This window comes from Eurosta solidaginis, chromosome 4 (assembly GCF_040869045.1).
Source record: "Eurosta solidaginis isolate ZX-2024a chromosome 4, ASM4086904v1, whole genome shotgun sequence".
NCBI classification, from domain to species: domain Eukaryota; kingdom Metazoa; phylum Arthropoda; class Insecta; order Diptera; family Tephritidae; genus Eurosta; species Eurosta solidaginis.
In genome coordinates this window covers 17,107,992-17,129,298 of record NC_090322.1, presented here as the reverse complement: position 1 = coordinate 17,129,298, position 21,307 = coordinate 17,107,992, and the positions used below count along the sequence as shown (strand labels likewise).

The 21,307-nt window shown below is 36.0% G+C and overlaps 3 protein-coding genes across 24 annotated transcripts; 2 read left to right on the top strand and 1 right to left on the bottom strand.

Moving 5' to 3' along the window:
* Nucleotides 1-5,159: 5,159 nt before the first annotated feature.
* LOC137249156 (uncharacterized) lies at nucleotides 5,160-8,190 on the top strand. Of its 9 annotated transcripts, none has more exons than XM_067780421.1 (3): nucleotides 5,160-5,479; nucleotides 6,006-6,334; nucleotides 6,457-8,190. In XM_067780421.1, the coding sequence occupies exons 2-3, from the start codon at nucleotides 6,306-6,308 to the stop codon at nucleotides 8,180-8,182; spliced, it is 1,755 nt and encodes a 584-aa protein (XP_067636522.1). In that variant the 5' UTR covers nucleotides 5,160-5,479; nucleotides 6,006-6,305; the 3' UTR covers nucleotides 8,183-8,190. The 9 variants fall into 9 exon arrangements, with proteins under 9 accessions (XP_067636522.1, XP_067636515.1, XP_067636514.1 ...); XM_067780414.1 differs by having other exon boundaries at nucleotides 5,998-6,075; XM_067780413.1 differs by having other exon boundaries at nucleotides 5,986-6,075.
* A 675-nt stretch (nucleotides 8,191-8,865) lies between these two features.
* LOC137249157 (uncharacterized) lies at nucleotides 8,866-12,339 on the top strand. Its single transcript, XM_067780423.1, has 4 exons — nucleotides 8,866-9,726; nucleotides 9,825-10,037; nucleotides 10,095-10,251; nucleotides 10,314-12,339. The coding sequence occupies exons 1-4, from the start codon at nucleotides 8,866-8,868 to the stop codon at nucleotides 10,436-10,438; spliced, it is 1,356 nt and encodes a 451-aa protein (XP_067636524.1). The 3' UTR covers nucleotides 10,439-12,339.
* On the bottom strand, nucleotides 11,682-21,295 carry LOC137249158 (tRNA (guanine(26)-N(2))-dimethyltransferase-like). Of its 14 annotated transcripts, none has more exons than XM_067780432.1 (10): nucleotides 20,492-21,295; nucleotides 19,995-20,435; nucleotides 19,578-19,926; nucleotides 19,340-19,508; nucleotides 18,703-19,231; nucleotides 18,071-18,306; nucleotides 17,592-17,757; nucleotides 16,553-17,529; nucleotides 14,040-14,424; nucleotides 11,682-13,980 (listed from the first exon to the last, which is right to left on the bottom strand). In XM_067780432.1, exons 5-7 carry the CDS (start codon nucleotides 18,903-18,905, stop codon nucleotides 17,711-17,713), a joined length of 486 nt encoding a protein of 161 aa, XP_067636533.1. In that variant the 5' UTR covers nucleotides 18,906-19,231; nucleotides 19,340-19,508; nucleotides 19,578-19,926; nucleotides 19,995-20,435; nucleotides 20,492-21,295; the 3' UTR covers nucleotides 11,682-13,980; nucleotides 14,040-14,424; nucleotides 16,553-17,529; nucleotides 17,592-17,710. The 14 variants fall into 14 exon arrangements, with proteins under 14 accessions (XP_067636533.1, XP_067636535.1, XP_067636526.1 ...); XM_067780434.1 differs by having other exon boundaries at nucleotides 16,553-17,125; XM_067780425.1 differs by having other exon boundaries at nucleotides 17,831-18,306; nucleotides 20,492-21,287.
* Between the last annotated feature and the right edge of the window lie 12 nt (nucleotides 21,296-21,307).

The following is a 21,307-nucleotide window of genomic DNA, read 5'->3' as shown; positions in this document are numbered from 1 at the left end:
TTTGTTCTGTACCAGGTGTCCGAAGCTTTCCCAGTTTGAGTCCTTTTTCATGATTATAGGCTGCCGTTGGGTACATGCGGACATGCGTGAGCGAACAAAGGAACTTACATAAATTTGAGTATCAATATTTACGTCATCGCAGGATCAGCATTGTCAATTACAAGTGTGAGTGTATTAGTAAAACTATCAGCGTTTCTTGTAGGGTGGTTTTTGGTTTCTCACCGCTAAAAGTCTAGTTGAGGGGTCGACTGCTAATACGCGTCAAAAAATATCTCGAGTGGTGTAAAAAGGCGTATTAATCTCCAGAACAATAATCCGAAGGCGGAAGATAAAAATTTTATCCCTGCGCGGAGATATTTGCAGTTGAAGCTGTCGATTTTCATGTGGTTGTTGTAATGTTGGTGTACAAAAAAAATTGTGGACGTAAGTGTTTTGTGCGGATATAGTTTTGGTCTCCAAACCGGTGTTGGACCCACCTAGGGTAATTTTTTATAAGGCGGCCAAAGGCCGCCATCGCAGAAAAGTGTTCTGCGCAAAAATACTATGGATACCACCCCGCGTTTCGGAGGTACCCGCGGGTCTTTTTTCGGTTTTTCGTTAATATCCTTTGAACGAGTTAAAATTCATTTCTATGAAAATGTCAACTGTTTAAGATTATGGCACCATTAATCGATCACAATGGAGATGTTTATGGATATGGGTATGGTTACGACTATGGCATTAGGGCTAAGGAAGTTTAATTGGCCCTTTAACCATATCGAATGCTAATTAAAGGGACCGGCAAAGTTGACATAGTCATAACGCCATAGTCATATTATTACTTATCTGTATCAATTGGCATCAGTTATTGGTGCCTTAACCTAAAATATATAAAAACGTCATATGAAAGAGGAAAATAAAAAAAACTACGAACAAATTCCACACATAAATAGTAACTTAGTCAAAACGTATCCAAAACAAAATATAAAATATTCAGAAAATCGGTGAATTCACCAAATGAAATTTTTATAGGTAATGGGGTGGAAAACCAAAAACCAATTGGTTGTTATGGTATTGTTATGGCTAGGGCGTTTTTGTATTTGTATTTGTATTTGTATTTTATTAAATTTTTCCTAACACAACATTTTGACAAAATTATTTAATGGTGCTAGTCAGAACAGTGACAGAACAAAAGCGAAAATTCAAAAATATTTCAATAACTTAGATATACAAGAGATAATTTGTAAACTAAGACAATGGTTACAATCAATTTTATAGAGCTTAGCCTAGGGACGCAGAATAGAAATATGAATAAAGGGACTTCGCAATGGTAGGTTGTACAGTAATAATTTTAGGTTCTATCCTTAGAGAAAATATGGGGTGGCAAGAAAAACGGATAGAAGATCAGTAAAGAGAGTCAGTTGAAGAAGGAGAGGTAAGTCAATTATAGAACAAGATTAATTCCTTTTTGAAATGCAGTGCATTACTTATTTGTCTTATTCTGGCTGGAAGGGAAATCCAAAGACGGATCAAAATAACGAAGAATTGTCGTTCAGAAATTAGCATACGTTGTTTAACATGTGCAAGAACCATTGTCTTCGTAGAATGAAGAAATTGAAGCCTTCGATATAGGTAATAAGGCCCCTTCGTGTAGATTATCTTATGTAAGGTAATAAATGTTCTAACCTTTAAAAGGTTGTCAAAATAAATGTCTAGCAACTTTGCAGAATAACAGGAAACGTGATCAAGTCTATTCAGCCCGTAAACGTATCTAGCAATGTTATTGTACGCAACATTAAGCTTCTTTTTACTCACAGCGTCACAGTTAGAAAAAATCTCACAGCCGTGGAGACCGTAGGTATTAAGTACGCTTTGGATAAAAGTAGTCGAATATGTAGTGGAGTGAAATACTGTGTCAACCACAGTGTACGGAGCATACCGTACACTTTTCCTACGGTACTAAAGATATGGTCCCTCCAGGATAATGTTTTGTTAAAAACTATGCCAAAATTTCTTGCCGTGTCAACATATTCTATAACAGAATTTTCACACATAATATTGTCTAAGCCATTTGTAGCTAACGGCTTTCTACATATGACAATGCACTTCCACTTTCTAGGATTTAGACATAAACCGTTCATGGAAGCCCATACACCTATTTAACTAAGATCATGATTCAAGTTACTTATACATAAACTCATACAATCGACAGGACAGCCCGTATACAATTGACAATTGAACATCTTCAGCATAGATGTGGGCGTCACAATACTTAGGGACACGAGGCAGGTCATTAATGTACAATACAAACAACAAAGGACCAAGGATTGACCCTTGGGGTACACCTCGCGAAACGTCTAACAAGTTTGAATTTCTATTATCTACACATACTGCCTGCGTTCTGTCGTCTAGATAAGATCTGATTAGGTTGGTCGCATGACTGGAAAAATTAAACATGTTTTCCAGTTTTTTATATAGTAGGGTATGGTCAACAGAGTCAAAGGCTTTGGAGTGGTCAAGAAGGGTTAGAAAACCCGTAAAGTTATCATATATGCGCTCCCGTATATCTTCTACCACAGAAATAAGTGCCGTAGTACAGCTTCTATTTGGTCTGAAACCAGACTGATGGTCCGTTAAAAGTTTATTTACATGCACATATGGGCGATCTGCCCATGTAGGATGCGCTCAACGACCTTCGAAAGAAAAGGCAGAATGGCTATCGGCCTGTACTCTTTGTTTTGTTTTGGAATAGGGATACCTTTAACAGGTTTCCAACATTTTGGAAGGACAGAGGTGGTTAGGATAGAGTTTAATAAATAGGTTATATGGGGCAGTATCACGGGTAAAATAATTTTCACAAAGTTTGCACAAATTCCGTCACAACAACACAGTCATCGACACGAACAAACTCGAGGGGACTTGCATCAACATTTACACGATCACAGTAGTTGTCAGTACATACTTTAGCAGCCGAGGGAGGTAACTTTAAAAAACTATCATTGATATCGTTAAAATCTACATCAGGGAGGACAGAGAGATCGGCTTTGGATTTGCCAACTCCAATTTTCTTGATCGTATTCCAAGTTTCTTTTTAATTTAAAGCGGTGCTGAACTTATTTTCGTAGAAATGTACTTTAGCCGTTCTTATGGCTTTATTGGCAGTGAGTCGTGCAGCTTTGAAGCGCATGTGCATTTCTACAGTTCAGTATCTTTTCCACCGAGAGTAAGCTAGATTACGCAAGTGAATTAGACGCTTAATACTGGCGTCAAACCATGGATTGCAAATCTTACCGTTATAGTATGGCACCATTAACTAACTACATTGCTTTCCATAAGGTTGATTGGATCAGCACTGTGAACACAACGACAACAACATCAGCTGTGTTATACAGATTTGGATACGTTACCTTTGTCATGGCTTTAAAACCCAGTCAAACTTACCATATCTATATTAAGCAGCCGATGATCCAACCAACCTTATAGAAATCAATGGTCGTTTTCAGCGACTATTATATTTGTTGATACGTTGCAAACATGTTTCTGGCAGATGTGTGATAGAAAATTTGTTGTCTGAATGGAGAGTTGAATTAATTTTTCACACTTCACCATCAAATTAAGAGGAAACATTTTATTCAGAACCAACATTTTGAAATGTCAGAAAGCCGAATAAATACGTTGAGTGGATATTTATACTCAGTAATTTGATAGCTGCTGTCATGCACTTGATGAATAACGTAAACAAAAAACGTAAGCTACAGAGGTACTAGCCCGACCATCGCGGGATTTAATCTGACAACATTGAACCTTCTAGGCCATCCCGCCCCACGCCCTGGTTCCTGTGAGGAACTTGGGGTCGCCAGAGCCTCGCTTGCGAAATATGCGTATGATACATGCAGATTCGTAGCAGTAATCGCTTCGCGTAGGTCAGGTTGACAGCTGAAGCTATGAATTGCGCTTATCAACCTCTATCTATCTGCAGTTGATATATTTTGTTTACATTCTCAAGGGCCCATTACTGATACTAAGCATAGACTTGACTTAACTTAGCGTAAACTTGGCAACTTATCCACGATTATACTCCACTTAGCGCATAGAATCTGGCATCATAATCAATAACTGTCAATTCGTATGACAAAATGTCGAAATGAAATAGAAACAAACAAATGGCATCTCAAAATGTAAACGTCACTTAGAACTTACATAGAAAACCAAAATTCAACAGACTTCTAAGTCAAGTTAAGTGTTGCTAAGTTTTGAGTAATCAGTAACATGAAATGTTCATTTAACAGAACTGTAAGTGACAGTTCTCGAGTCAAGTCAAGTCTATGCTATAAAGCCCATTACTGATACTTAGCATAGACTTGACTTGGCTTGAGAACTGTCACTTACAGTTCTGTCAAATGAACATTGCATGTCACTGATTACGCAAAACTTAACAACACTTAACTTCACTTAGAAGTCTGTTGAATTTTGATTTTCTAAGTGACGTTTACATTTTGAAATGCCATTTGTTTGTTTCCATTTCATTTTGAAATTTTGTCACACATATTGACATTTATTTAAAAATAAATTTCAACGCTGATAATGAAGCCAGATTGTATGGGCGCCAAGTGGAGTATAAGCGCGGCTAACCCTGCAAAAACGCTCCACGTCATTTTACTAGTCATTTTACGGTCATTGTGACTTTCTGCAGCGGTTATATTCATAGTCATTTTTGCATGGGGCGATTAGGTTTTGTGACCAAATTTTCCGTTTCGTTCCTATTAATGTGATCATGCATTCCGCTCCCACCTATAGGATGTGAGCATAGTACTGTGCTGTTCACACACGTCACAATGCTCGTCAAATGGCGGTCATATTCTCCGTCATTTCACTCTACATTTTCGAGTCATTTGACAATCAATTTTACTGCGGTTTTACCATTTATATAACCGTCATATAACATGAATTTTACCTACAGATTTACTTTACCTGGAGCAACCACCCAGCAAAAATCTAGTGACCAAAGATGGCGACCAACAACAAAATATCCCACATTGTTCCACAATTGTTAGTATGGCAGAATGAGATGGCCTAATTGAAATGCCCGATACATATATGCTTGCCTTTTCTTACATGCAATGTACCCTCAAATACGTCACAAAAATTTTCTGCGAATCAGCCATTCCGTTTACCATAGTTGCACGCAACATCAATTGATAATCTTCCAAAAATTATATGCATAAATTGTACAGATAATTTGCAAGCAGCATATAATTTCAAACAAGTAGCTCGTCGTTCAGATGAAGAATTTAAGAAATTGTCGGCTACGCAGAAAGTGGAGACAAAATTAACAGCTTTGTAATGTCATCGATAAAATATATACATACATAAATGTGAATGTTGCTACAAAAGCGCGATTTATTTAATAAAAACATTTAAATTAAGTAAAAACAATGCAAGAATTATATGTGAAATATACTAAAATGAAATTTAAGTGTATCGTTGCCAATTTATATAGGTATTTATGAGCATAAAAGTTTTGAAGGATGTGTAAATTGTAAGTGAGAGTGCTATAGAAATTTGCTAAATTTGCAAACTTTAACATCAAATAACTCGTAAACTATAAGTCTGCGCACTTTAAGTTATATATATTTGTGATCGGGAAAACTCTCTTTCATTTGATACCAAGTTTAACCCCGAACTCGGGGGGTGCTAAACTAAATCGCTGCCATGCTTTCTTACAAAGTGAAATTTTATATCTAGTGTGGAGAGGAAGCCCAAGATTGAAACCACACAAGGCCCACCAAAAGATGAAGGGAAAAGGAAAATGCGCCCACCGAGTGCACCTAAATTGGATGCCAGCACGTATGCTTACATTATAATATGAAATCAAGGCAGCGATTTAGTTTAGCACCCCCCGATTTCTGGGTTGAACTTGATAACAAATTAAAGAGGGAGTTCTCCCGATCACAAATATATATATATATTTTAAAGTGCGCAAACTTATAGTTTAAAAGTATATAGTAATCCCTCTAGATATTCAGATTTCATGGAATCTCAACGTGGAGAAGGAGGTGAAAAGTCCTTGACTATGGTGGACAGACACACAAAAAAGTATGCATACCAAAAGGTTAGAGGTGGTTTGCAGATTAATAATGCTAACCACAATGGCCAAAGATATGGCGTTAGCAACTGCAACAAGCCTGAAGGCTTCGGGCAGCTTATAAATAACATATACTTTCAATTCACAATCTCATCAATTAGTTGCTTGGCTCGGATATTGTTGTATCCAGTGTAGAGTTAGATAATTCAAGGTTGAAGGGAGGCACGATTGTTTGAGGGACATGGTTTATAATTTATTCAAGTCCATTAAGTTGAGTCTGAAAAAATCAAAAATTTAGAAACAAGTTTTTTCAATTTCAAAAGTTTTTCTAAGCAGAGTCGCCCCTACACAGAGATTTGGCTAACATTTACATTTTTTTATTCAATATTTAGGCAAGCATATACTTTGGAAAAGGTTAAGTATATCGGCAGTGGAAGCAGAATTTTTACGCTCGCGTGTTTGGGTCCGCGCTATTTTTGTGTTTCTGAACGTGTCCTATATCAGGTAAGAAATATGAAGAGAAGAACGTTTTATAACCTTTGCAGTCAGGAAAATCAAGAATTTAAGCGCAGTGTAGCCGAATACGCCAATATTTCAAAATTTGCTCGGGCAGATGCTGATTTTAATGCAGTTGCGACAGATGTGTGGGACACCACCTCCGAAAGCTCTTTCTGCCGTCAGGAATCTTCTGAATGTGCAACAGATGCTGAGAATACGTTCGACAGCTTCCCTTCTGAACTTTCGACTGCAGAAAAATTGTATTATATAAAGTCATGGGCCATGCGACATAATATTACCCAAGAAGCATTAAATGATCTCGTTCGGACCTTATTAATTATTGGGGTGAAAAATCTGCCGCTGTCGGCACAGACAATTCTTGAAACACCCAAAAATAGTGTGGAAGTACAGAATATTCTCGGTGGTGAGTTTGCATACTATGGCATTCAGTCCTACTTCGAGTCAAGGTTGTTTCCTAGTCTAAAAAACGCTACACAAGTATTAATAGATGTGGGAATTGATGGTCTCAAACCATTTGAAAGTTCGAAGAGAGTGCTATGGCCGATTCTAGGATCAATTGTCGGTAATGCAATTGAGCGTCCTTTTTTGATTGCGTGTTTTTCAGGAAAACAAAAACCAACAAACGCAAACGGTTTTTTGAAAGACTTCGTGGAGGAAGTTAGTCTATTAAGGACAAATGGCTTGAAAGTAGGCTCATTCCCCGATTTGAAACGGTTTGATGTTCATCTATTTATATGCGATTCACCCGCACGAGCTTTTATTTCTGGAGTACAAGGACATAGCGGAAAACACAGTTGTCCTAAGTGTTGCCAGGTGGGAGAACGTATAGGAACAAGATTGTCATTCTCAAAACAGATATGTGAGTTGCGAACCGACTTATCCTTTAAGAACAGACTTGACAAGGAACACCATAACTTACAACAACAAAGTGTGCTTGAGGCAGCAAACTTTCGTATGGTATCCCAATTCCCCCTAGATCCAATGCATCTTGTTGATCTAGGCGTGACAAAGGGAAACATTGCTGAAATGAATACAAGGTTTGACTATATATCTTCCTACGTCCCTTCAGAATTCGGAAGAGTTTGCAGAAATTTAGAAGAAAATAAAAACTGGAAATCAACAGAGTACAGACAGTTTTTACTTTATTCTGGGATATTTGTTTTAAAAGGTTGCGTTGATGATAATTTGTATTATCATTTCCTTCTTTTACATGCCAGCATACGAATCCTTTCTTGTGGAACATTTTGCGAAACCGAGACCAATGTTGTACAAGAAATGTTAGACGAGTTTGTCAACCTCTTTGGTGAAATTTACGGTGACGATTTAATTAGCTTTAACATCCACTGTTTGTTGCATTTGCCTGCGTGTGCCAGAGATAATGGGACTTTGGATCAATTCTCTGCATACAAATTTGAAAATTTTATGCAATTCCTGAAAAAGTTGATAAAAAAGCCCAATCAAATTTTGCAGCAACTTTATTTTCGCCTTCAGGAGAGAAAATGCCTAGAAATAAAAAAAACATCAAAATATGGTTCTCTTATTATTGATCCAAAAAAGAGAAGGATTCATATTTCTGTAGTAAGGGGACAGGTCCAATAAAAATAATAGAAACAATAAACGAATCGGGAAAGGACGAGGTAGTAGCGAACGCATTTCTTAAAGTCGATAATTATTACGAAGCACCACTTGAGTCACTTTCAGCCCTTGGTATATTGGTTGGAAGTAGGTTGGATGAAATGAGACTTGAAATTTCCTGGGAAGATATTGAACATAAGTATTTTTGTATTCCTTTTGAAAATAAATATCTTCTCATACCCTTACTTCATAACCTTTTTCACAAATTTTCTAACTAATATTCTTATATTATCGCTTGCTCCAATTTGATGACATGCGGAGGTCCACACCAAAACGTAACATTTCCAAAATGTTTATTTTGGAAAATATATATATATATTATATTCGTAAGAAGCTTTCCTAAGGCATCAATGGTAAAATTAACTTTATCAATTTACTCGAATTCACATATGAATGAAATGTTACGTTTTGGCGAGTGTAGTATGCTTTATTATTTTTTATTAATATGAATGAATAGTCACATACATAATATCTTCTTGATGTAAAAATTCAAAAATTACAAAGTTCAAAGTAACTTAAACACAAAGTTAAATAAAAATAATAACCCTACAGTGAGGACCTCCTCATATATTTTCAAACAAATTACTATAAATGCTACTCGTAATTGTATTTCTTTTTTTTTCATGGAGAACATATGATCAGAAAGAATGGCGAGCCAGAACATATTTGAAGAAGACATAGATATGTATACCTCTACTTCGAATAGGAAAAGCAACGCCTTTTTAAATATTTCCAGCTCTACTACCAACCAAACATTCAAGGGTGTGGTAGATGTACTTCCCTCCGCTCCCAATGCAACGGACCCCTATTTCGTGGATGTAGCACAACACAGCGAACCGTTTCCATCTCAATTGTATGCAAATAACGCCAATTTGCATAGTTCGTCTGGCTCTACAGCCAACCAACTAAGAATTAAAAAGGTAAAGCTGGTGAAGGGCAAAGTAAATGCCAATTTGGTCGATGAATTTGCTTCGAATTATATTGCAACAAACCCCCATGTCGTGGATGTAGCACAACGCAGCGAACCGTTTCCATCTAAATTATATGCAAAGAACGCCAATCTCCGTCATCCGTCTAGCGCCACAACCAGCGAACCATATACGCCAAAATTCCGAAAGTTTTACTTGTCAAAGGGCTTCAATGCAACAAATGCGCATTTGGTCGATGTAGCACTACACAGCGAACCGTTTCCATCTAGCTCAAAAGCTATAAACAACAATTTCAATAATTCGTCCAGCTCTAGTACCAACCAAAAACACAACAAATTGATTGATTTACTTCCCTCCAATTCCGATTCAGCAAACGCCGATTTCATCGATGTAGCACAACACAGCGCGTCCTTTCACTCTTCCTTAAATACAACGAGTACCGTTTTGAATAATGCGGCTACTTCCTTAACCAACGAAGGGACATTCCCTACAACAAACCAAAATATAATGGCAATACTACAAACAATATTACAGAAGCATATCGACCTGGAATTTAGATTGACTAAGATTGAAGAAAAGGTTCGTAGTGAAATATTGAACTGTTATTTGTGAAACCCTAGCAATTGTAGCCGCAATACCTTGATTCTCTTTAATTATTATTTATGCTATCATTTCAGCTTCCAGAATTGGCAGAAGTTATGGCTATCTATAAGGTCATGCGTGACTCAAAAGTTCTGATTAAGAAAACGCACAAAATAGTATGCCGTATCAGCGGAGAAACGGAAAATGGTACTCACACCGAGCTCTCTATCGTTATGCCACTAACATCGCTGGATTCAGTTTATGACATTGAGAAAAAGTTGGACTCAGATGATTATCAAGAATCAATGGTATTTTTGAATATTTTTAATTGTGTTTCATAACTTAAATTGGTGGTTTTCATTTAGAAATCATATATCTTTATGCTGCAAGGTGCATCATTAGACATTATTGGAGTAATGAAAAAACTTTTCTCTGACAACGTTCTTTTCAATTTTAACTGGGACGGAGTACAGGGCAAACGATCTTTATCTAAACTGAAACTCGTGAACAGCGTACTTTTTGGTAGTGTAATTTAAATAGTTTTAAAATGTTATTACTAACATTGTCCATTCCTATTAATTTAGACGTTTTCAAACTGCAAGGCAGGATCGACTTCGAAGACAGCATGAGACGGTGTTTAACGCTGAGCCACAATCGGCATAAACAAAGGCGGTATCTGACCCATAAATCCAGCTCTGAAACAGCATAAACCTACCTACAACAAACGAACAAGACACACTGAAATAATCTTGATTAAAAATTATATAAGAACCTAATAATTCTTTTTTTCCTACGTTCCTATTCTAAGCTTTTTATGCTCTTATTAAAATAATATTCAACAATCGCACAAAGTTTGCGAAGATTCTTAAAGCAATTTAAATGCAATGTATAACAAAAAAGTATTTTGACTATAAATATTTGTGATGAACTTAACTGAAATAATTCTAAGTTTTTTCCTACGTTACTAAGCTTTTTATGCTCTAATTAAAATAATATTCAACAATCGCACAAAGTTTGCAAAGAATTTTAAAGCAATTTAATTGCAACGAATTTGTCAATAATTTTTAACCAAAAATTTATAAACTAGATGTATAAGAAAAAAGTATTTTGAATATAAATATTTGTGATGAACTTAACTGAAATAATTCTAAGTTTTTTCCTACGTTACTAAGCTTTTTATGCTCTAATTAAAATAATACTCGAATTTCAGAACCTGCCTGAATATTCAACAATCGCACAAAGTTTTAAAGCAATCTAATTGCAACGAATTTGTCAATAATTTTTAACCAAAATTTATAAAATAGATGTATAACAAAAAAATATTTTGAATATAAATAATTGCTGATGAATTTAACTGACAGTACCAATACCATCAACTAAATAGTCCTTATAAATATTGTAATCACATAATTCAAAACAAAAAATTACTATGAGTACCTACGTTTATTATTGCAAAATCACGAAGAAAGAAAATTGCATGAAGTACATTCAATCTAAAATTATGCCACAGAATGCATATATCGCATTTTAAACTAAAAAATATGAAAACTTAAAAAAATTTCAGATCGGTATTTAAGTGTAAATCGATCCATGAAAGCATCGTGAAATAACTTTTTTTTTGGTAGTTAACGTTATCGTTTAGCCTGGTTTTGTTACCAATTTTGTTATTTTCGTGGTATAAATCAACATTCAACACAAATCTTCTCTGATTATGAGTTGAAATACTTTTTGGTTTAGGTTGTGATATGTAAAATTACATATTTTTGTACACAGGAAAAAATTTATATTTGTGTATTAATTGAATTATTAAAAAGATATTGTTATATTAATGATATAGAGAAGCGCCAATACGAATGTAAGTGGTTTCAAACCACTGGTAGGCAATTCACCAATTTAACTGTCAATAAAATGTTAAATTGTTCATTTTATGTAAAAAAAATTTGAAAGTTGCAATTGAAGTTCTGAAAGCTCGGAAATTTCAATTGAAGTTCAAATAATTACAATTGAAGTTCACAATTTTCAATAGAAGTTCAGTAAATTATAATTGAAGCTCAGGAATTTCAACTGCAGTTCAGCAAATTACAACTGAAGTTCAGAAAATAACAATTTAAGTTCAATTATAATTTTCTGAACTACAAACAGAAATTCTGAACTTCAATTTTAATTTTCTGAACTACAAATTGAAATTCTGAGCTTGAATTTAATTTTCTGAACTTGAATTGAAATTTTTGAACTTCAATTGTAACTTTCGAACCTCAATTGCAGCTTTCTGAACTAAAATAAAAAAGTTATAGCATTAAAATTGGCGAATTACAAGTCAACTTACCCAAATTGTGAATTGCCTACTCACGATTTGATGGTTTACTGCAACAAATAGTTCTGTTAGTTCTTTTCTTTTGTTTTCTATATCATTAATTAATTTATTTAAGTTTCCCTTAACTTTGTATGCATACAATCGCATACAATAAAATTTGTATTTATGGGTCACCAACAAGACTGAAAAACTATTCCTTAAGACTTATAGTTAATAATTTACAACTATTATAAATAATGTAATATATTGTAAAAATGTTTAATAAAAGAAATGTTAATAGATTTGAATTAAAGAAATATTTTATTTATATAGCAGTATAATCCAAGTAAAAAAACGGTCATAACACTAGTCAAATGACGGTCATATTAACGTAAAAATACTCGTAAAGTTACAGGTATATAACTCAAAAAATGATTGCCAGAACGTGAATGTAAGAACAGTACAGCACTATAGTTTGTTTACATTTCGATAACCTAAAACCGTATATGTGTGAGCAGTATGGACAATCACATAAATAGGTACGACGAAATGGACTGGTCACGAAAGTTACCGCTGCCCTGTACAAATGCTACTTAACGATTTACGTGTTCCATCGACACAGCTGTTAGTCATTTTCCTAGTCAATTTACGGGCACATTTTTGCTGGGCATATGATTAAAATATGAACCAAAAAAATTGAATTTTCAATATTATTATATATGTACATGAAATTGGAACTTATATTAATACAGTTGATATAAAAAAGAAGTAAGTACTTTAATAATAAATAAACTCGCTTAATTGGTTTTTGTTTTCCAATTGAAATCTTTTCTAAGCGAGCAGAAAATAATTTTAAGCTTTAGAAAAAACTCCAATTATTTGAATAATCTACAACTTAAAGCTTAGTAGAAATTCAGATTAGGTTTATTTTTTTTTCAGATCAAGAATATTCAAGGTGTTGTGGAATCAGATTGCTGTCGTAATTGGTGAACTTAAAAATGTACGACTAGTAATTGAGTCAGACTTATTATTGTTCTAAATCTAACCATTCCAGCAATAATTCTGCAACGCTTAGCAGAAGTATTGATTGGTTTCAAATCTAATTCCAACAGCAATCGTACCACGACATACTTTATTTATTTATTTATTTATTTATATGTACATGAAATTGTAACTTAAATTAATACAGTTCAAATAAAGAAAAGTAAGTATTTTAATAATAAATAAACTCGCTTAATTGGTTTTCGTTTTCCAATTGAAATATTTTCCAAGCGAACAGAAAATAATTTTAAGCTTTAGAAAAAACTATAATTATTTGAATCAATTTAAATCTAAAACTTAAAGCTAATTAGAAATTCAGATTAGATTTACTCTTTTTTTTTCTGATGAAGAATATTCAAAGGTGTCGTGGAAACCGATTGCTGTCGTAATTGAATTTGAAAGTAATAAAGTAAAGTAAAATATGAATTTAAAAATGTAGGACTAGTAATTGAGTAAGACTTATTATTGTTCTAAATCTAATCATTCCAGCAATAATTCTGCAACCCTTAGCAGAAATATTGATTGGTTTCAAATCTAATTCCAACAGCAATCGTAACACGACATACTTTATTGTATATGTACATGAAATTGTAACTTAAATTAATACAGTTCATATAAAAAAGAAGTACGTACTTTAATAATAACATAAACTCGCTTAATTGGGTTTCGTTTTCCAATTGAAATCGTTTCCTGTGCAAGCACATCGCTAACCTGTGTTGGCAAAAGATATGATTATACTGTCTTCGATAGATAGTCGGACGAGCCGCTACTCGGCGAAGTAGAGATGACCGTTGTGTCGGTGGCAGCAGTTGCAACAGCAGATTCTAACTTTGCACCATCCGTACAGTGTGATGAATGCTTCACTGCCTTTTCCAATTGCTTGGCGCAAGCAATTTTTGCTGTTTGTAAAGCTTTAGCTGTAATGCAAATATATAGATGGGTTAAAGTGGTTTTCGTATGTTATTCAACAACTCACCCTATACCATCATCACAGCGTTCTCATCGATTTTGAATATGTGTACTGTTTCAGTATTCAGACCCAGTTCGTTTGGTGCAATATTTTCGATTTGATGAATATGTATACTATCAGTTAGGCAGACAATTAGGTGCGTTCGATTCATTCATATACTGTGGGGAATTGAGCCGTAGACGCAATGACAGATATTTTGATTCTTTTTGAAGTGTAACATTTGTAAACAGTTGGGTTTCTCTGCTGTTCCATCACCAGTAGAGAGCTATTGAAGAAACGCTCGACCAAGATAATATGTTGCGATTTACGCGCATAGATTTGTTCCACCTCGTCACAATTATTGATGGAGAAAATGCGAAAGCCATATTTACCATCCAATACCGGAATGGAACTGTAGAGGAAGAAACATTTATTAAAATTTAATAAAATCAAAAAATGATAGTTGTGCTAAAATGGGGTAACGTATTGTATGTTAAAGTATAGCGAAGTCTCAGCGGCTTTGTCCTGGTCAAAATTGAGTTTGAATAGGCTTTATTCTTCATTCTTAGAAACATGTACGAAGGTACCTGGTAAGATAATAAAAATCCTCAACGCTTTTTTTGCAATAACTTAAAAAAACTCATATTCAAACTTCTGCTTAACTTCTACATATCAATAGCTACCTTTACCACCAGGAGTCACTATTGCTTCTACGCCTATGCTATTGTTTCCTACACCGATCAGCTTTGTAATAAAATAAATAGGTATCTCCCCAATCTCTCCATTTTTGTCGCCTCGCGAAACCTGATATTGTAACCAACCAAATCATCGTTGATCTTATTTAAAACATGGCCGCGCCAAATGTCGACCATATGACATTACCCTACCGACTGTCTTACACCTTAAAATTTTGGGTGTGACTTTCATCAGGACCTACATTTTGGTGAGCACGCAGCCGCAATTGTTCCGAGAATTCAGAGCCGTACCAAAATCCTCAAATCCCTCGCTGGCAGTACCTGGGGAAAGGATAAAGAAACGCTCATGACTACACACAAAGCAATTAGCCAGCCGATTAAGTGCTATGCGTCACCCATATGGTCGCCAAGCCTAAAAATTACCCACTGGAAGAAGCTACAGGCCTGCCAAAATACTGCTCTCAGAATTGCCACGGGCTGTCTTCTTATGTCCGTAGAACACCATCTGCATAATGAGGCGAGAATACTCCCCATCAGGGAGAGAAATGAGATGCTGACCAAACAGTTCCTGTACCCAGAAACCTGAGCATCCCAATAGACATCTGATTGGTCAACCAGCACCGCCTAGGGGCCTAAGGAGTCATCTCCGTAAGCATTTTGAGGAAATACGGCTCCTGAGAACCCAGCCGTATGAAGCGAAAAAACACAAGCAGGTCCTTGGTGAACTCCATAAACAAGCGTCGGACCTTTATGCTAGGAATTGCCCGGTGAATCCAGTACTCAAAGAAAAGTATCCAAACCTCGCGGAAGAGGAACGCATACTCCCCAGAGAAAAGCGAGTCACTCTAGCTCAACTTCGTTCTGGATACTGTAACAGGTTAAACTCTTACCTATCCAGAATCAACCCCGACATACAAAATCTGCTAGCACTGACCAAGCCTAATTTAAAGGCATGTGACGCCAGAAAGCAGTGACCAGTCAGAATACCAGTCATGAGTCTACAGGCCTCCCTTTTTAATGATATAAGTAACTTTGTTTGTCTAAGGTTGTAAGACCTACACATAATCTTCGACACTTTACAGCCCCGTGCTTGGATCCGCGCCTTTCCTGCTGGTAGATCATGTGTACCTCTCGCATTCTCTTAATCAGGCAATTAAAATATAAAGGTAATTCTTTACTTTAGCGCCCAATAATGTAAGTCATGAATAAAATAACTTCTGAAACAGGTAGAACAAGTAAGGGTGTCTAAGTTCGGGTGTAACCGAACATGAGCTTCATTTGTACATTTCATTTCAGATGAATTACTTTTCTACATAATTTTAATTAGTTCTTGACGAGCCTTAATGTAAACGGTTTACTTGAGCTGGCCGGTCAAAGCACTTCATATAGGGTGTATGTGTCCGCAATGTTACCAGAATCGGTGTGATGACCAAACGGAAAAGCCCGATTGGCAAATACTAGAAGTTTTCAAGGTAACAACTAAAATCCTGCCTCTAAGTCTGATAACTATGCTTCCTCGAGGGAACGGAGCCTTAGCTACGCGCGCGCAAGAAACGAACGCATGCACTAAGCATGAAACCCCCGGAGGGAATGTCCTCGTAAACACTCGCCTCATGAGCCTCAAGTCTTCTTTCTTCAGAGGCAAGAGCAACTTTGTTAGTCTAATATGATAAGGAGTGCAAATGCCTGATTTGAAGGCCTTCTTACATGAGTTAAGAAATCTATTCATTTAAAAAGTTAAGAAAATGTAGAGGAAAAAGGTAAGAATATTTTTGTTAAGTCCTGATGTGTGTCATGCGTTAAGGGGCCGAATAGTCACCGATAGAATACGATAAGGAAAATTACCTTCAATCACACGTTCACATCGTGCCGAACACGAACAAAGTAGTAGGAGCACGTACATATAGCTCATTTATTTCAATAGTGTCATAACTCAAAAAACATGACTTTTGAGTTAATAACATATAAACGTACCCAATATCATAATCTATGTTGTATAAAAAAATCTTTGTGATCAGTTAAAACTTTACCACTATAGCACAATGAAAATAAGCCTTTATATGGGCAACATATGGCAGTTAAAATCTTTGAATGGCTCTCCTGGAAAATTGTGTTTTTGGAGTTATGACACCATTGAAGTAAATGAGCGATATGTTATTATGCGAACCCATATTTTTACGTAAAAGTCTAACGATCACGGATGTTACGGCTTTATTTGAGGTTGTTGTTATATTAACGGTAAAGACACCCCCAAAGGTTTGCAGCAGCTTTAACTCCGACGTCGGCAGTATGACATCATCCATGACATCATAATAAAAAATTTGGGTAATTCTTTACTTTAGCTCACAACTGCTAAAACTCGTCTAAAAATATCGGGAGAGGTGTCAAAAGACGCGCTTTGGACCCAGGATCACGAATCTGAAAGCGGAAATTGGAAATTTTATTTCGTTTCGGAGATATTTGCAAACAAAATTAAAAATTTTCATGTGGATATTGTAATTTTGATGATTTTGTGGTACCCACAAGAAAAACTGTGGGTAAAAGTGTTTTGCGCGGATATAGTTTGGGTCTCCAAACCGGTGTTGGACCCACCCAGGGTAATTTTTTATAAGCGCGGCCGAAGGCCCCCAATGCAGAAAGATGTTCTGCACAAAAATACTATGGATCCCACCTCCGGTTTCGGAGCGCTCCGTGGCCATTTTGCGGGTTTTTGAAATATCTTGTGACAGAAATTAAATTCTTAATTTCCACTCTCGGATTCGTGGTCCAGGGATCAAAACGCGTCTTTTGAACCCTCTCCCGATATTTTTGACAGTTGTGAGCTAAAGTAAAGAATTACCAAAATTTGTATAACAATTATTATCTGGTTTATTTTTGTTGATACCTTTTCACATTTTTCCATGTCACGACACGCCATATAAATTGTGGCTCCACGTTTAGCTAGTTCCCCGGCTGTCTCCTTTCATATGATGGTATTTGCTCTAGTAATAAGAACAACTTTCCCTAACGCCGTCGTACTCTTTCGATACTTCCCACCTTGCATATAGGATCTATACAGAGACAAATGCTATTAGTTCATACAGCTTATTTTTAAATATTTCAAATGTGCGTATTCATGATTACCTGATAAACCACAAGGCGGCGGCTGCAGTCAGTAGCCAAGCAATAGTTATTTGCTCCAATATGCCAATCATCCTGAAATCTTCATTATTACCGAATTTTCATCGGCGCTGCGCTTTTTAGCATCTTCTTTAACCATATCCTTGTTCTCGCTATGTATGTACTTAAATAGTGTGCTGTCAGGATCGGATGCTGTTTTATCCCACATTTTTTCCAAAGCCATAAAACTTTCATCAGACGTACGTTTATTATTATAAGGAATCCTCTTTATAGTGTTTGCATTGTTGGATTTATTTTCATCCTCCATTTCAAATATTTTGTTCATTGCATTTCCGCTAACAGCAACGTTACTCTCGTGTTGATCCACATTCGCTACACGAGGAGCTGCGCGTGCTTCTAGCAAAGTTTGTAGATCCTCCTCTAAATCCAAGCTAAAGCGTTGGCAAGATACCGGCTCTTTAGCAGGCGTTGTAGCCTTTCTAAATGTGTTCGTGAATCGAGAAAAAAATGTTGAAGATATTGTTTGTATTAATTTTTAATAATAGGTATATATTACCCATGCTAAAGTGATTTATCTTTTTAAAAGTAAAGTAATAAAGTTCTACAAGCTAGTAGCTACTTTTTAGTAAAAGATTTGGAAAATGTTCAAATTCTTATATATTAAGCCAATTTACTCTACAGTATTTAAAACATCCATCTCCATGCTCACTCGAATGGCTCATCATAAACAAGCATGCAATTTTAATGATATATTTATAAGCATTTACCGTTGCATGACAAGTAATTTCTTGACTTTTGCACGTCAAGCTTTATTTGCTTGAAATTTTTCCAATCCAGACATTTGTATTCAGGAAAATTGAAAAAGAGCAACAAACATCCAAGTTATATTTTGTTGAACCACAGCAGACAAGGCGCGGTAATCTTCCAGAGTTTTCGTTACGAAATATCTTTTCCAGATAAGCTTATACCACTTGAGCACGCTACGTTGTGTTATTATTTTATCCAATAGTTTCTTAATGGTTGCCCCATCATTTGAAATTGTGGCCTTGCCACTGGAATCAAGAATATGCTTGTCCATATTACATGAACCCAATATATTGGGTACAGCGTCCACAATTGAATGCGAGGTATTGATGTTGGATATGATGAATATTTTTTACATAAAAACTCATGTACCCAATACAAGTTCAGGCATACCGCCGATAACACACCTTTTAAACGACGTTGTGTGTCCAAATCACTTAGCGGTTTTTCTTCTATGATTTGTAGCAATTCTTCAACAAACGTTGGATCATGTATGGGATGCGACCAAAGTGGACCGCCCATCGATATTTGGGAATATAAGAAACAATTTGGTGTGAACAATTGGTGCCAGTTAACCCTCTGAAAAAGCGACTGACGCGCCTTTTTGAACGGACATAACCGTTTAAACGGTTAAGCACCAATTAAGTAAGAAGGAAATAATTTGATTTATTCGAGTTTAAATACTTAAGTGGGATATTTGAACCTTACATGATGTTTATCACCGCAATACGCACAATTTGTATTAACATTTGGTCCAGTTGGTATACCGAATTTTACTTCCGCATTGCCTTTATCTGAGATCTTGCTTTTTACAATACCCATAGGCTGTAGCGTATAGGTATCACAACCAGTGCATTGAAATACCATTCATTGTTTGCTGTGTTCATAATATAAAGATATGGTAAGTAATGGATTGTGGTAAAAGGCCAAAATGCTGTATACCAACCTCATGCATACGCACAAATACGCGTATATAAAAATTGGCAGAAATGCTCAAAAGTGGCTCAATATATTTTCCATAACGATTAGAGTGCGTTTCAATGCAATGCAATAGTATACGCAATCCCATCTCATGGCAGCATTTCATACGCAAAGGCACAGAACTATATTTGGCATTGCAGGCTTCAGGCGTATTGCCTGCCAGCACAGCCATATCATTCGCAGTTACAAGTAATGAACCCCCACTCGTCAGTGAATGTATAGCGCCATCCAGAAAGCGATTCGGACAACCATAAGGATCTAGGTCTATAACATCGAAACGCTTCTCATATGAAGTTGAAAGGTACATGAGAGTCCTATTGCGAATTTTATTATTGATTATTACAGTTAAATCACTAGCTATTGATTCGTATATCAAACCTACATTGCATCCCCTTCGATTGGCACAATTAAATGTTCCACTCCATTGTGTCGCATATTTACGCTAATGGATTCTACTGCCACCTTAGATAGATCATTTGCAACAATTTCACGCACGTCTGGTACTTCTTTTGCATAACTTATGCTACGTAAACCTGTTGCAGCAAGCGCTTCCAATATTCGCAGGCCACCGTCGTATTTTACACCACCAGCCGTGTATGGTTTCTTGTCATTAGCATTGCTTGCTTTCCTTTGTATTTTGTGGATTTTTATGCGCCGCCGCTTCCCGCTCTCTTATCAACCGCTTTGTGTATACATTAAGTACTGAAATACTTAAATCACGATTAAATTCTTGTACTGGATTGTAGAATACGGCCCCGCCGGCAATAATTTCTGTAGTGCTTTCTTTGATCACACGTTCGGGTGCTTTGTCGTTCGTAGCGATCTGTTAATTCATAAAATTTAGGGCGATTTTGTTAATAACGCGAAACATATATTTACCTTATTTTCAGATATTTCCTCAACTTCCATTTTGGCTTTAAACTGCTGTGCATCCAAGTTTTTGTTATCAGCTGTTCGGTGGTGGCATACGCTGGCTGCTGCTTTCGTTGAACAGTGAATCGTGGAAACTGTTTCAACAGAGGAAATATTTAAACATTACAGATGCACAACACTGTTTTTTTATAAATCAACGATGATAGCCAGCCTTGGGAGGTTGTTGCTGCTATCTTGGCCTTGCATTACCCGGTTGCTGTTGTGGTATACCCTTGGTATAACTGGACGTGGCGTCATTGCCCCACCTGGTCCAGTTGATGCGGACCACGAACAACAACCACCACGACCTACACTGTTTGGGTTCACTTTGCTGCTGCAAACACACCTCCGTCACAATAATTAATGGAGACCATGGAGGAGTATCTCAACAAGAGAGGCTATTTTATTGCACACATAGCCGTTTTTTTACACCGAATTTTCCAATCTTTTTTTTTTTCAATTTTGGATAATAAATCTTAATGGTAACAAGAATTTTTTTCTTGTATGTATGTGGAAATCAAAATTTACTATTCTGCATTAAAATTGCTCACGATTATTTATACTATGCAATTACATATTTCACTTTCTTTCTTTATAAACATGCACACATTGATATGAGTTTTTTTTGCTAAAACACACTTTAGTAGACCAAAAAATATTAAAGAATCCGTATATTAATTTCTGCAAAATGTAAATCACACAAATTGAAAAAATTTTCCACTTTTCTGCAGAATTAGAAATGGCGGATTTTTTGCACGCAAAAATGACGTATTTTGCTATCCC

Bases quoted from the DNA above. Each gene is read 5' to 3' on its own strand.
- LOC137249158 (XM_067780424.1), bottom strand. From the start codon at position 18,905: ATGGACAAGCATATTCTTGATTCCAGTGGCAAGGCCACAATTTCAAAT. The intron at 18,307-18,702 runs GTTTGTTGCTCT...GAACACATTTAG, and splicing joins CAACAAAATATAACTTGGAT to AAAGGCTACAACGCCTGCTA.
- LOC137249156 (XM_067780413.1), top strand. From the start codon at position 5,415: ATGCAAGAATTATATGTGAAATATACTAAAATGAAATTTAAGTGTATC. The intron at 5,480-5,985 runs GTATTTATGAGC...AAAAGTATATAG, and splicing joins ATCGTTGCCAATTTATATAG to TAATCCCTCTAGATATTCAG. The intron at 6,076-6,456 runs GTATGCATACCA...TTCAATATTTAG, and splicing joins GTGGACAGACACACAAAAAA to GCAAGCATATACTTTGGAAA.
- LOC137249157 (XM_067780423.1), top strand. From the start codon at position 8,866: ATGGCGAGCCAGAACATATTTGAAGAAGACATAGATATGTATACCTCT. The intron at 10,038-10,094 runs GTATTTTTGAAT...GTTTTCATTTAG, and splicing joins ATGATTATCAAGAATCAATG to AAATCATATATCTTTATGCT. The intron at 10,252-10,313 runs GTAGTGTAATTT...CTATTAATTTAG, and splicing joins CGTGAACAGCGTACTTTTTG to ACGTTTTCAAACTGCAAGGC.